General features: G+C 33.6%; 1 protein-coding gene across 3 annotated transcripts in view; it reads right to left on the bottom strand.

Moving 5' to 3' along the window:
- The window catches only part of MIPEP (mitochondrial intermediate peptidase), a 186,045-nt gene that overhangs the window by 155,750 nt on the left and 15,714 nt on the right, over positions 1-14,581 (bottom strand). For all 3 annotated transcript variants that reach the window (XM_016199506.2, XM_087814364.1, XM_087814366.1), the window contains 3 exons: positions 8,851-8,914; positions 4,581-4,763; positions 3,632-3,788 (listed from right to left, as the gene is read on the bottom strand). In XM_016199506.2, the coding sequence (XP_016054992.2) occupies positions 3,632-3,788; positions 4,581-4,763; positions 8,851-8,914 (404 nt within the window). The remainder of the gene's footprint in view (positions 1-3,631; positions 3,789-4,580; positions 4,764-8,850; positions 8,915-14,581) is intronic.

Genomic DNA, 14,581 nt, shown 5'->3' with positions numbered 1-14,581 from the left:
ACCCAAAAAAAGAATACACTTGTTTTTTTCAAGTGGGTATAGAACATTTTCCAGGACAGACAATGTTAGGCCACAAAACAAATCTTAGTAAATTTTATAAGACTGAAATCATATCAAGTGTCTTCTCCAATCACAATGATATGAAACAGGAAATTAATTACAAGAAAACTGGAAAAAACACAAAATGTGGAGGCTGAACAATATGCTACTAAATAATTAATGGCTTAATGAAGAAATCAAGGAGAAAATAAAAATGTAGGCAAATGCAAATGAAAACACAATGATCTAAAATCTCTACAACACAGGAAAAGCAGTTCTAAGAGGAAAATTCATAGTGATACAAGTCTACCACAAGAAACAAGAAAAATCTCAAATAAACAATCTAAACTTACACTGAAAGGACCTAAAAAAGGAACAAACAAAGCTCAATGTGAGTAGAAAGAAAAAAATAATAAAGATCAGAGCAGAAATAAAATAGAGACTAATATAAAATAACTTAAAAGATCAACATAACTAAGAGCTGGTTCTTTGAACAGATAAAAAACAACAGATAAACTTTAAGCCAGATTCATCAAAAAAAGGGGGGGAGGGGAAGGAACAAATAAAAGCAGAAATGAAAGAGGAGAAATGACAATCGACACCAGAGAAACACAAAGGATTTTAAGAGAATACTATAAACAATTATACATCAACAACTAGGAAAACCTAGAAGAAATGGATGAATTCTTAGAAATACATAATCTTCCAAGACTGAGTCAGGAATAAACGGAAAATCTGAGCATACAAATTACTAGAAACGAAACAGAATTGGTAATCAAAACACTCCCAACAAACAAAAGTTCAGGATCAGATGGCTTCACATGTGAATTCTACCAAACATTCAAAGAAGAATTAATGCACATGCTTCTTAAAATATTTCTAAAAATTGAAGAGAAGGGTATGCTTCCAAACTCATTTAACAAGACCAACTATATCTTGATATCAAAACCAGGTAAATACATTAAAAAAAATTTACAGGCCAATATCCCTGATGAATATAGATACAAAAATTCTTTAAATATTAGCAAACTGATTTCAACAATACATTAAAAAGATCATACACCACAATCAAGTGGGAATTATTACAGAGATGCAAGGATGGTTCAATATCTGTAAGTCAATCAATGTGATACACCATATAAACAAAATTAATAAAAAACATATGATCATCTCAACAGATGTAGAAAAAGTATTCAACAATATTCAACATCCATTTATGATAAAAACTCTCAACAAAGTTGGTACAGAAAAAATATACCTCAACACAATAAGAGCCATATTTGACAAGCCCACAGCTAACATCATATTCAATGGTGAAAAGCTAAAAGCTTTTTCTCTAGTATCAGGAACAAGATAGGTTTGCCCAAAACTACTGGAAGTCTTAGCCACAGCAATCACACATGAAAAAGAAATAAAAGGTACCTAAATTGTAAAGGAAGAAGTAAAATTGTCACTATATGTAGAGGACATTATACTATAGATAGAAAACGTTAAAGGTCCCACACACAAAAAAACTATTAGAACTAATGAATATATTCAGTAAAGTTGCAGAATAGAAAATTAATATTCAGAAATATGTTGTGTTTCTATACACAAATAATAAACTAGCACAAAGAAAAAAATTTTTTAAATCCCATTTACAATTGCAAAAAAAAGAAAGCCTAGGAATAAATTTATCCAAGGAAAATAAAAGACCTCTATTCTAAAAACTAAGAGACACTGATGAAAGAAATTGAAGACACAATAAATAGAAGGTTATGCCATGCTCATGGATTAGAGGTATTAATATTGTTAAAATGTTCATACTACCCAAAGCAATCTAGAGTTTCAATTCAATCCCCATCAAAATACCTATGGCACTGTTGACACAACTAGAACAAATAATCCTAAAATTTATATGGAACCACACAAAAGACCTTGAATTGCCAAAGAAATCTTGAGAAAGATGAACAATGTTAGAGGTATTACGCTCCCTGATTTCAAACTATACCACAAAGTTATAGTAATCAAAACAGTATGGTACTGGCAGAAAAACAGAGATGTAGATCAATGGAACAGAATAGAGAGCCCAGAAGCAAAAACACACTTACATATGGTCAATTAATCAACAACAAATGAAGTAAAGATATATAATAGGGTAAAGGCAGTCTCTTCAATAAGAGTACTGGGAAAATTGGACAGATGCATGCAAAAAAAAAAAAAAGTAGACCATTTTCTTACACCATATGCAAAAATAAACTCAAAATGGATTAAAGAATTAAATATAAGACCTGAAACCATAAACCTGCTAGAAGAAAACACAGGCACTAAACTTCTTGACATCAGTCTTAGCAATATCTTATTGGATATGTCTACTCAGGCAAAGGCAACAAAAGCAAAAATAAACAAATGGGACACTATATCAAACTAAAAAGCTTTGAAAAGTGAAGAAAATCATCAACAAGATGAAAAAGTAACTTACTGAATGGGAGAAGGTATTTGCAAACAATATATCTAATAAGGGGTTAATATCTAAAATATATAAAGAACTCATACAACCCACATCACAACAACAAAAAATCCAATAAATAAATGGGTGGACCTTAAAAGACATTTCTCCAAAGAAGATATACAGATAGCAAACAGATACATAAAAAGATGCTCAACATTACTAATCATCAGGGAAATGAAAGTTAAAACCACAATGACATGTCATCTCACACCTGCCAGAATGGCTACCATCAATCAACAAACAGCAAGTGCTGACGAGGATGTGAAGAAAATGGAACCCTAGCACTCTGCTGGTCGGAATGCAGAGTGGTGCAGCGACTATGGAAAATAGGATGGATATTCCTCAAAAAATTAAAAATATAACTACCATATGACCCAACAATTCCACTTCTAGGTATGTATCTGAAGAAAACAAAAGCCATAATGCAAAAGATATATGCATCCCTATGTACACACCAGCACTGTTCATAATAGCCAAGATATGGAAGCAACCTAGGTATTCATCGACAGATGGACAGAAAAAAAGTTGTGGTGTATATATATATATATATATATATATATATATATATATAATGGAATATAACTCAATATAAAAAAGAATTAAATCTTGCCATTTTAGATAACACAGATGAACCAGAGATTAATTTAACTGAAATAAGTCAGAAAGAGAAAGACCAATACTGTGTGATTTCACTTATATGTGGAATCTAAGAAAAAGAACAACAAAACAGAACAGAAACAAACTCAGAGATTCAGAGAACTGATGGCTGCGAGAGGGGATGGGGGTAGGAAGTTGGCGGGAAAGAAAATTAAGAAGCACAACTTCAAGTTATAAAATAAGTCACGGGGATATAACGTACAGCATAGGGAATAGGGTCCATAATATTATAACTGCGTATGGTGACAGATGGTTACTAGACTTATTGTGGTGATTACTTTATAATGTATATAAATGTTGAATCACTCTGTTGTACACCTGAAACTAATACAATGTGGTATGTCAACTGTAATTCAAAATAAATTCAAAAAAATTTTTTAAGGTCAGAAGTTCAGTTCCGTAAAAATTCTGTTTTGTCCTTAAAAGTTGGATAAACAGTCTTACCTGGATTTTTAGCTATTGTTCCTTGGAGAGCTCTGTGTGAATATGTAGAATACCCTACTAACTTTGCCAGAAGATCTCTGTTGCTGAGCAATTCTTCTAAACATCTCAACTGACCACCATTGGGATAAAGAAAGATTTTATAAGCAGCTTCTCGCACCTATATTTAAACAGCAAATGATAAAAGATGTAAATACCATGATACAAAGTTCTATGCAATAATAATATTGGCTAACTCTCACCACTTTATTCTTCAGGTGATCGTAGCTTTAAAAATAAAATAATGGTTTGCACAAGGTAAATAAAGCCTTTGGACTCATAAACTAGTATGAGATACAACATACTTGACTAGAGTTCTCTGCATCCATTCCATGTGGCATAAAGCACCTTTAACCAGATGAAGTGAAGACTAACATGAATTAAAAATCTCTAATCTAGCCCTGGCCAGGTGGCTCAGTTGGTTGGAGCATCGTCTTGTACACCAAAAAGGTTGTGAGTTCGATTACCTGTCAGGGCACATATCTAGGTTATGGGCTTGATTCCTTGTCGGGGCATGTACAGGAGATAACCAATTGATGTTTCTCTCCCACATAGATGTTTCTCTCTTTCTCTCTCTCTTTAGTTAGTGCTTCCCTACCTTCTTCTCTAAAATCAGTAAAAAAATGTCCCCAGGTAAGGATTAAAAAAAGAAAACAAAATTTTGTGTAGTCTAGTCAGTCATTGCCATTATTTATCATACTTTAAAAATGAGTTCTTAATAGGACATGAATAATTAAACCCTTTTCATTGTTCAAAGCATTTATGGAATTAATAATCCCAAAGTTAAATTTTTAGGGCTTAGTAACACTGAAGTATTTTTAATGGTAGGATTATATTATCACTGAACTTGGGGTTAAAACAGTAGTGGCACACAGATGGGACCTGAACTATAAAGAAAATTAAATACACATACCAAGTCATCTGGTGCTTCTGCATGTAGACCATCAACAATTACATGATCTCCAGCAAGTACAAAGTTCTGGTGAATGTGTTCTGGTAAGAGGTGCTTCTCAATCTTGTTGGGAAAGTTGGTTCCCATAAGAAAGGTACTACTCAAATCCAAAATTTTAACATTCAGGTCCACTGCTCTTTTACGCTATATGTGTGGGGGGGGAAGGGGACAGGGGAGTAAAAGTTATTTTAAAGCATTTAAAACAATATTTCATAACTAATTTAATAGACAATCTATAAAGATGGCAAATCAACATAAAAATGTGATTTATAATTTAATAAGATGTTAAGTAATAAAATGAATATATTATTTATGTCCTAAATGTATAATGTACTATAATATCTTAACTCTATTTTTTGATAGACATTTAATATCCAGACAAAAAGACTATCCATATGGGTTGTACAGTGTTTCCATGCTTTAAGACTTACAAAACTTCTAGAGTTCTATTTTATGTCTAGGTTATACAACTAATCTTTCAAATTAACATTAGGAAGTACAGAATCTTTCCTTATCCCCCAGAAGACCTCTTAGTTAGGAGAATTTAGTTGAATCTAGTCAATACAATGCTTAAAAGTATTTTTAGATTAAAAAAATTAAATATTTGAAATGCAGGTGAGACAATATACTGTTTTAAAAGATTAGACTTAAAAGGTGAGGGGAAAGGAATTATTATAATTCTTCACAAAAGTGTAGAGAACATCCAGAAGGTGTAACACACTTTAAAAGTTCTGATTTTGCATGTACTGGAGCATCTAGAGAACGACAGCAGTGGACTGGTAAGAACTAGACTGGAGCCCCTAAGGATAAGACCACATATTCTCTCTGTGCCTGGCCCTCACTGTCAGGCCCTTACCGTCTGGACCTCAGATAGCCACCAGTGATGATGGGGATGGTGTTGAAACATCTATGAGAGTTTTATCTGGCAGTCACAGCTTTAGGACACACAATCTCCTGAAAAAATGTGTATTATCAAAGAGGCAACACAAATGTTTCGAATGAAATATAAACTATAGTTCAAGTCTACTGGAGGACAAGAGATGAATTTTCAGTTATTTGTTACTAGAAAACTAGACAGGCATCTGGAAATGGGCTCATGATGGGGATCATGTGAGAGCATATGCAAGTCTTTCTGGAAAAGGAGTCAATAGCTATTAACAGATTCTAAACTACATTATGACCCTAAAAAATGACTGAGCAGCACTAATATTTTTTTAACTAAATACACAAGGTGCAGATGTACACTTGATAAGATGCTAAAAAATTAAGTATATATTAATAACCAAACATTTTTAATACAGAAAATTCAAACTTTATGTGAAAAATAATTTTTCAGATATCCTGCTATCTTTATAGTGCAGATTTCTTTCAGTCTACTTTCTGATATGGCCAGTTAGCACCACCTAATGGTACCAAGTAGAATAACAGAAAAGGTGAAAGATCCCGGGGTAGTTCCAAGTATTTTCCCCAAAGCCTTTACTATGAGAAAAAAAAAAAAATTTATTTAAAAGAACTTGTCATCTGTTAAAATATCTGGAAAAATAAAAACTGGGTTTACTTCCTGACTTCACCAACAATCTGCTAGGCATTTCATTATCATGTGATAATTAAATGAGCAGTACTCTGAACTCTAAGAAGTCTATGAAATTGTTATTACATAATTGCTAAAAGCATATACTTCCCTTATATTTCAAACTTGTAAATTATATTCAATGAGACCTTTCAAATTAAATAAGAAAAAACTTAGAATATATATTACATTTGTAGATTATGCTGTTAGGTTTATTTCAAGATCTTTCTTTTAAAAAGTGTAATGTATCTTCCTTTTATCTGTCCTCATGGAGCACCTTTGAGAACAGACGTAGAAGTTACAACAGAGAGACATAGGAGGTTTACTTTACTACCATCTTTAATGTTTGTGGGTTGCCAGGGAGTTAATTTCTAGGAAGGGCAGCTATTCTTGTAAAAACATATGATAAAAGAAGCAAGGTCAATACTAGTGAAACTCACCTTGACTTGACACATAACTTTTTAATAAAGTTTCAAAAACATCTTTCATGAGGATTAAATAAAATACTAAAACTATTCACCTACAACCTTCCTTCTGAAGATACCAAAGTTGATTAATATTAGCTGGCATTATTATGATTCATTATACATTCATTCAATATTTTATTAAGTCCAAAACTGGTATGCATTAAAAATATGATCCATACTCTCTGTCCTTCAGAAGCCTATACTGTAGATGCAATAATAAGAGCAACAACTTCAATAAAAAGAAGTTAAAGATAAATGTCATATGCATGAAATAAGTAAAATATGAGTTCAGATGAATACAGAATTCCACCTCAGAGACTGATAAGAACTTTGCAGACACCATGGGCTGAAGATGAAGCCTTAACAGGGATTTCAGGCAGAAAAACCTGGTGAGCAGGCAGAGGAGGATGACACAGAACCACAAATGGCAGGACAGGGTATCATGAATTCACTGAGGCACAGGAAGAGCTGGGAAGGCAATGCCATGTGTTAACTGCTATTTATACTTTTTCAGTAGGCAATGGGAAGTCACTGAAAGTTCTGGACAGGAGAATAACAATCAAGTCAATGCTTTAAGGAAATGACTCCAATGTTCAGACAGGTTAGAACGACTATCAGAAGACCTGTACGAAGGCCTAGCAAAATAGGCTCTAGAGTGGGGCAAAAGTAGGTTTACAGCTGTGAGTAAACACAGTTTATTCTTGTAGTATTATTTATTAATTTTTGTATTATTTCGTATTATTTTTCATAATACAAAAGTAAACCTACTTTTGCCCCACCCTGTATGTAATATGCCACCTACTAGTTCTGTGACCTTGTATAAATCACATAACCTCTAGGTGTCTCAGTTTCTTCATCTATTAGACAGGAACAATAGTAGCACCAGCCTCAAACTGTTATAAAGATCTGATGAGAGATATATGTTTTAAGTAGTAAATATTTAATTGTTAATTATAATGAGTATCAGGGAAGACAATGGGCTTGGGCTTTAGGACAGCCCAGGGATTTAGTGATAATGATTAAGATAAGTTGTTTTTGGAAGTTGTTTTTGGGACACAGACAGATGCAGAAGCTCCAAAGTAATAATCCAAGAACTTGGTCACTGACTAAGATATGAGAATACTGGGAATGAAAAAAATGCAAACTGACTCTAAAATTTTATTTGAATGACTCAGCGAATGGTGGTATCATTAGTACAGAGAAGTAAAGAACTGACTTGGAGAGGAAAAAATGTTTCCACTCTAAGCAATGTGAATTTACAGTATAGCCTATTAGCCCTGGGGATACTGGGCTCAGGGTTAGACAAGGAGTCATGTGTGAGGGTCCTCAGCATTGCTCAAACCCTGCACCAATCAAAATGACAGAATCTATTCTATGTGATATATATCCCAAAACCCAGCCCTCTATTTTCCAAGATACTCTAATAAGCTAATCTCAATTAATAGGTTAAGTGGCTTTATACTATACTTATTAGGAAAAACATTTTTAAAAAAGCGTAACTATAGTAATCTAGACTGCAGGCAGGTCTTTCATGGTAGTCAAGTAACCCCCATTCTTCCAGCCTGGAGCTTGATACTGAAATAAGGGACTCAGTTTCTTAAGATGTCATGTTCTAGAAGGAGCAGTGACCAGGGTTAGAAGTCCTGGAAACTAAGGATGGGAACTTGAACAAAACACTCTGTCTTGTTTCCACGCCTGAAAAATGAGGGATCTGGACAATATAGAAGGCCTCTCCCATACCTACTTAAACACTGTACAACCCATACATACTGCTTCAGGAACAAAACTGTGTGGATCTGTCAAAGACACTTATAATATGAATAAATACACCTATGTAAAGGTCTTAATGATATCCCTGTACTTCTACCTCCAGATCTTAATCTTCCATGGTGTCAGCTTTCCCATTCATTGGCCCTCTCTTTCTTGATACTGCCCATCTCATCCTAATCCCAAGACATCTAAAACACCCCAACTGTCTGAAGTGATTTTTAATTCTGAATTATGGTGGGTGATAGGCCAACTTCCAGAGAGCACTACACTCAAATACAATCTACAGGAGAATTTCATAATATAAATGACCTAAGTAGTTTTATAATATGTAAATTCAAGCTGTACCTGAGGACTGTAGCAACAAAGATACCAACTAAATATTAGTAAAACAAGAGGACCCAAAAAACAGAAAGGAAAGTTTTACCTTTTCTTTGTCTAGATGGATTCCACTGATTTCAAAATCAAACATAAACAGTTCAGCCACTCGCCTATAAACAAAATTAGTCCTAGGTTATAACAGGTAACAATAATTACTAACAAAAATAATTTTTTTGTTTAAATAGGTCTTTTTCCATCTTACTGACCAAAAAATCAAATGAACCAGATGTTTACACACACACACACACACACACACACACACACAAGATTTAACACCTTAAAGTGAGGCAAATCATCTAGCTGAGATTTTAAGCTCTCCTATGGGTGATCTGGTATCATCTACATTATGCTAACTTATGTACAGTAAGCCTTAAGCGGAACCAAAGGAATAATGATTACTCCAATGAGGACAAATTTATCTGCTGCTTTTTTTCTAGATGAGATGGAAATCTTTTCAATTGTCCAGCTGTCTTTCCTTCAAAAAATATTTACTGCATACTGTATGCAATGCACCAAATTAGTACTTGTGAGACATTTACATGCTGCAACTAGGTAGGCCTACACATGTCTAACTATAATACATGTTGTATTTAGCATGTGTATTTAACAGAACTATACTCTAACCTGTCTGTGGGCAAAGACTTACGCATGTTCCATACAACATGGTCTTGTAAGGGGATAAATACTTTTAAATGAATGAATGAATGAATGAATGAATGAATGAATGAATGAATGAATGAATGAATACAAGGTAAAAGAAATAATAAATTTCTTAACGGGGATACAAAGTGGTGAGTTCAAAAGGAGACCATCAATAATACCCTTTAATGTATCAGCTGTATTTAAAATATCACCTTTTATTCCTTCTTCACTATTCAAAAGCAGGCTCTTCATCAGCTTCAACCCACCATCCTCTTCCCCTTGTGCTAAATTTGCTTAAGACTTGGGAGGGAAGGTTCCTTACTGTTTCAAGAATTAGTACTAGTATGCTTTGTAGAGATCAACATTCTTTAATGATCATAAAATGCAGCTCTAAACTTAACAATAGGCCCTAATTTCCCTAATCTTTCCTTAATGTAACAATGTCATCAGAATGTCAAGTACTAGCAACAACAAAACAATGGAAAAGAAAATATCCTGGATAACATATATAAAGTAAGGGGTAACTTTTCATGACTTTTTCTCCTGAATATTTTATATTTAGAAATACATTTTCCCTTTTGTATTACAAGTTAATTAATATCATTTACTTTCCCCTTAGGTACCAGGGAAATAAAAATATTTAATTCATAAGATACACTAAATGAAAGAAAATCTGTGTGCACTGGAAATAAGACAGCATCAGGCCGTGCCACAAAAGCATGGGCTAGGACACACAGCTCTTCAGATATTAGAGTAAAAATATATGGTACCTGACCTCCAGAAGATAATGAACTAATATCACTCTTAAACATGACTGACAGATATTATGGGATCAGGAAACAAGAGTTTATCTTACAGGCTGCTGTCACCCTTGACCCAACATACTGCAGCCACCCCTACTGGGCCACCTTCCCTCCAGTCCTGCACTCCTGCAAGATGATCTGTCTCAAGGTCAGAAGTCCTTAGCTTCATTAACCTGACACCTCATGAAACATCTTATCCTCCATGGAGAGATCTCTGAACACTGTCCTCTACCAGCAACCAAACAGGGACTCTGCTATGGGCTGCAATAGAATATGTGATTTTTCCTTAAAAAAAAAATTGTTGGGTGAATACAATTTTTTAAAAGGTTGTGTTGAGGCCACATGATAGAAAATCATGTGGTGAGAGGCCTTCATTGTATAGGGCTATAAATGCTTTATAAGGAAATTTTAGTAAACAAAGAAGGAACAAAAAAATAGCTTCAACCAATGTTTAAATAAGTTAATATATGTATTGCAAAACATGAAAAACAATTATAATTTGCTTTTTATGTATAAGCGTTTTCCTTATTTGTAAAGCACAAGTCTGTGAAAGCCACCATGATAATTACTTATTTCAACTCCATCCAAATCCCAGTAATTAGAAACATAAAACAGTTTATACTTGGACAATTTTTCAAAGACCTTCTGCATGACATTTTCAGTTTTTCTTCCAACTCTGGGCATCTACTTAGAATATTAAACTCTTTGATGCTGTGCTGGAAGCTGAGTTTCTTGGCTAATGAGAATTGCTTTCTTTCTTTCTAATCCTACTGCAAGCTTGAAACCAATTTCAAGAGTAACACCTCTTTCTGTTAATACTTCTTTTCTTTTTTTTCTGGAATTATGTTATCCATGTATTTGCTCTAATCTGGCTGTCTTTGACTTTTCATAACAGACATAATTATCTTCCTGATTATTGTGCTAATATACCCTCCATGAACAGCATTAATGTTATACTTCCAAAATTCTGAAAACTCAATAGAACACATTAACAATTTATTAATTTACCTTCTTTCTTAAATAATGTAAAGTGCTTTACTCAAGCCCCTAAACTATCCCCATTTTCTCTACCTCATATTGATCTCCTTTCCTAAAGAGTCAACCTAAAAAACACACCACTCTCTTTTCTAGCAAATGTATTTGCTGTTTGTTTTAATAAGAGAAAAGAAAAATAGCAGAAGTTGATAAATTGGTGATAGAAATTTATTCTCTAAGTTTATTATATTACATAATATAAGTGTATTGTATAACAGCTTTACTGTAGAAAGATATGAAAAAATTAAAATCACTAATCCCACCAAAGATAATGGCTAGTAAAATTAGTACAATATTTCTTTACAGTCTACTTCTTTTTCTTTTTTTAAGGCTATGAAGAACATGTTTAATTAAATAAGATAAGGTTAGAGATATTAGAACAGTGCCCAGCATATAGTAGGTACTTGAAAAACATTTTGCTGAGTTTCTCAATGGACATAAGGGATACTACATTTATTCCTTCATTCAAAACAGCCATTGTCCCTAGGTGCCACACCAGGTAGGCTGGGGGGCTTGGGGAAACTCAATGGGACCCTTTTCCTGAGGAGCACAGGCTGAGGCAGCATCTTTGTCTCATGAAGATACTTAATCGGTAGCAATCAACTCACACCAACAATGAAGACCTTCCTTTACCTTCTATCCAATCTACTTTTGCTTTGTTATACAATTTATTTAGAATAATTGAGACCCAACTACATATTTTTGCATCTTGCTTTTTCTTGAAAAACTGTACCACAAATATTGAATATTTCTCTACATCTTTAAATATACTTCAAAAACATGGCTTTTAATGTTTGTATTGTGTTTTGTCATATGGACCAAAAAACGTATCCATTGTCCCCAGTCCTGTAAACCACGCTATGAAAAAATCTTTGTTCCATTCATCTCTTTATCCTTGTTTGTTTCCTTAGGATAAACTCCAAGAAATTAAAATGATCAAAAGGTATGAACACTCCCAAGTTGAAAAAAAAAAAAAGTATGAACACTGGTATTATTACTAAATTGTCCTCCATAAAGATTTATCAGATTACACTTTAAACTAAAGATAATTTATTATCCCAAACCATTAAAACATGATTCTTATTCTATTTCAACTTTGTCAACTGACTGGCTCTTTGCTTTATTCTATCTATCTTTCTGTAACGGTGGTAGGTCTCAATTATTGAATGACTTACTATGTGCCAGATAACTGACAAAGCATTTTACATTAATTATTACATTTAAACCTCATACTAATCCTATGAAGTACTTTTTTATTTTCCTCTTGGAGAGCTATGAGCCAATATTCAACAGAGATAAGTCTACTTTGGAGGCCACATTTCTAGCCACTACTACTTACATAATACCAGAGTTATTACATACTGTTACAGGTTTAATGGTCATCAGCTGCTATTCCTTATTTTGTAAAATGAGTTTCACAAAAAGAATCCTTTACCCATTTTTTTCTATAAAAGGGTTCACTATTTTTCTTTTTTAAATAATTTGCAAGGCTTCTTAACATAGTAAGTACATTATCCCTTTATTATGTAACCTTTATCAAGTAACATTTGTCCAATTTATGTATCCCGACTTTGAATGTGAAAGAGTTTTGCCATACCAAAATTTGCAGAATTTTTTTAAGATTTTTAAATTTATTTTTATTTTTTTAAAATATATCTTTATTGAGAGAGGAAGGGAGAGAGATAGAAACATCAATGATGAGAGAGTCATCATTTATCGGCTGCCTACTGCACACCCCGGACGGCGGATCAAGCCCGCAGCCTGGCCATGTGTCCTGACAGGGAATCGAACCTTGATCCCCTGGATCCTAGGTTGATGCTCAATTACTGAGCCAAGCGCGGCCAGGAGAGATTTTTAAATTGATTTTTAGAGAGAGGAAGGCAGAGAAAGAGAAACATCTATGTGAGCGCATAACATCTAGCAGCTGCCTCCTGCACGCCCCCTATTGGGGATCGAGCCTGGAGCCCGGGCATGTGTCCTGACCTGGAGTTGAACAGACAACCTTTTCCTACATACGACCACGCCCGACCAACAGAGCCACACTGCCAGGGCGAAAATTTGCAGTTTTTATATAATCAAATAAATTTTCCTTTTGTGGTCTGACTTTGGTATCATAAGAAAAAAGACTTTCTACATTCTAAGATTATCAATACATTTATGATTTCTTTTAAAAAAAAAATGCTTAAATTTTTAATTAATCTACTTTTCCCCCAAAATAGATATCCATTGGCCTCACATCATTTACTGAAAATCAAGTCTTTCCCTACTAATGTAAAATGACACTGTCATCACATAAGCAGTTTTATATATATTTCTAAGTCTAAAATGTATCTATTCTTTCATTGATCTGACTATTCTATAAGTATGCTCTTTCAAATACAATATTTTTAATAATGTCTTACCATCTGATGCAAGTTGTTTTGTACTTTGCCAGATTTTTTTCTGCGTATTCTGACACATTTATTATCTACTGAGATAATACATCAAAATCATTTTAAGAAAAAAAATCTTTAGATATAAATTAGACAGCATTAAACTTATAGACCAGTAGAGAACACTACTAAACTTTCTTCTTATCTAAAAATACCGTATGTTTCTCCATTTAAATATCATCTTTCATGCTTCCCAGGTATGTGTGTGTGAAGGCTCTGTATGCTTTGCTTTCCTGCGTTTATTCCAAGGTGCATTACAGCTCTTGTTGCTCTTGTGAATGAGATCTTCCCTCCATTATATTTCCTGGAGAATATGTTTATTATATTCTTTACATACAAGAAAGCTCTTGATGGTTTTGGAAAACCCCAAGTAAAACAGGTTTCTTTATGGCTGGGCTTCTCCAAGAGGGGAAAATACAGTATGCCAAATTTCCAAATTTACTGACCAATGAGACCCTTCTGGGAATACTTCTGAATAGAACTAGTATTTCAAGGAATACATCTAAGAATAAAATGATGACCTACTCAATTTAATTTATTTCTTCTATACACTAACTTGTTATGACAAGATATTTTATTAAATCTATAATTCTTTGTTTTGCCATTGCTTTAAACTTCACCATACAAAAGGTTCCTTCTGGGTTCTAGCCAATACTTTTGAGAATGTACAAGTGCTCTGAATTTCAGTAATTATTACTTCACATTCTTGTTTCCTCCCACTTCCAAGCTACCTTTCCTTTCTAGAACAGTGGTATTCTACCCAGTTTGTTTTTTCCAATTCATTTGTCATTTTGTTATTTTAAAAACCCTACTGGAATTTTTTAAAATTATTATTTTTTTATTGTTGACAGCATTACAGATTTCC

This window comes from Miniopterus natalensis, chromosome 2 (assembly GCF_054644295.1).
Source record: "Miniopterus natalensis isolate mMinNat1 chromosome 2, mMinNat1.hap1, whole genome shotgun sequence".
Lineage (NCBI taxonomy): Eukaryota > Metazoa > Chordata > Mammalia > Chiroptera > Miniopteridae > Miniopterus > Miniopterus natalensis.
Note: the sequence above shows the minus strand (reverse complement) of the source record. Positions and strands in the feature narration are given on the sequence as shown.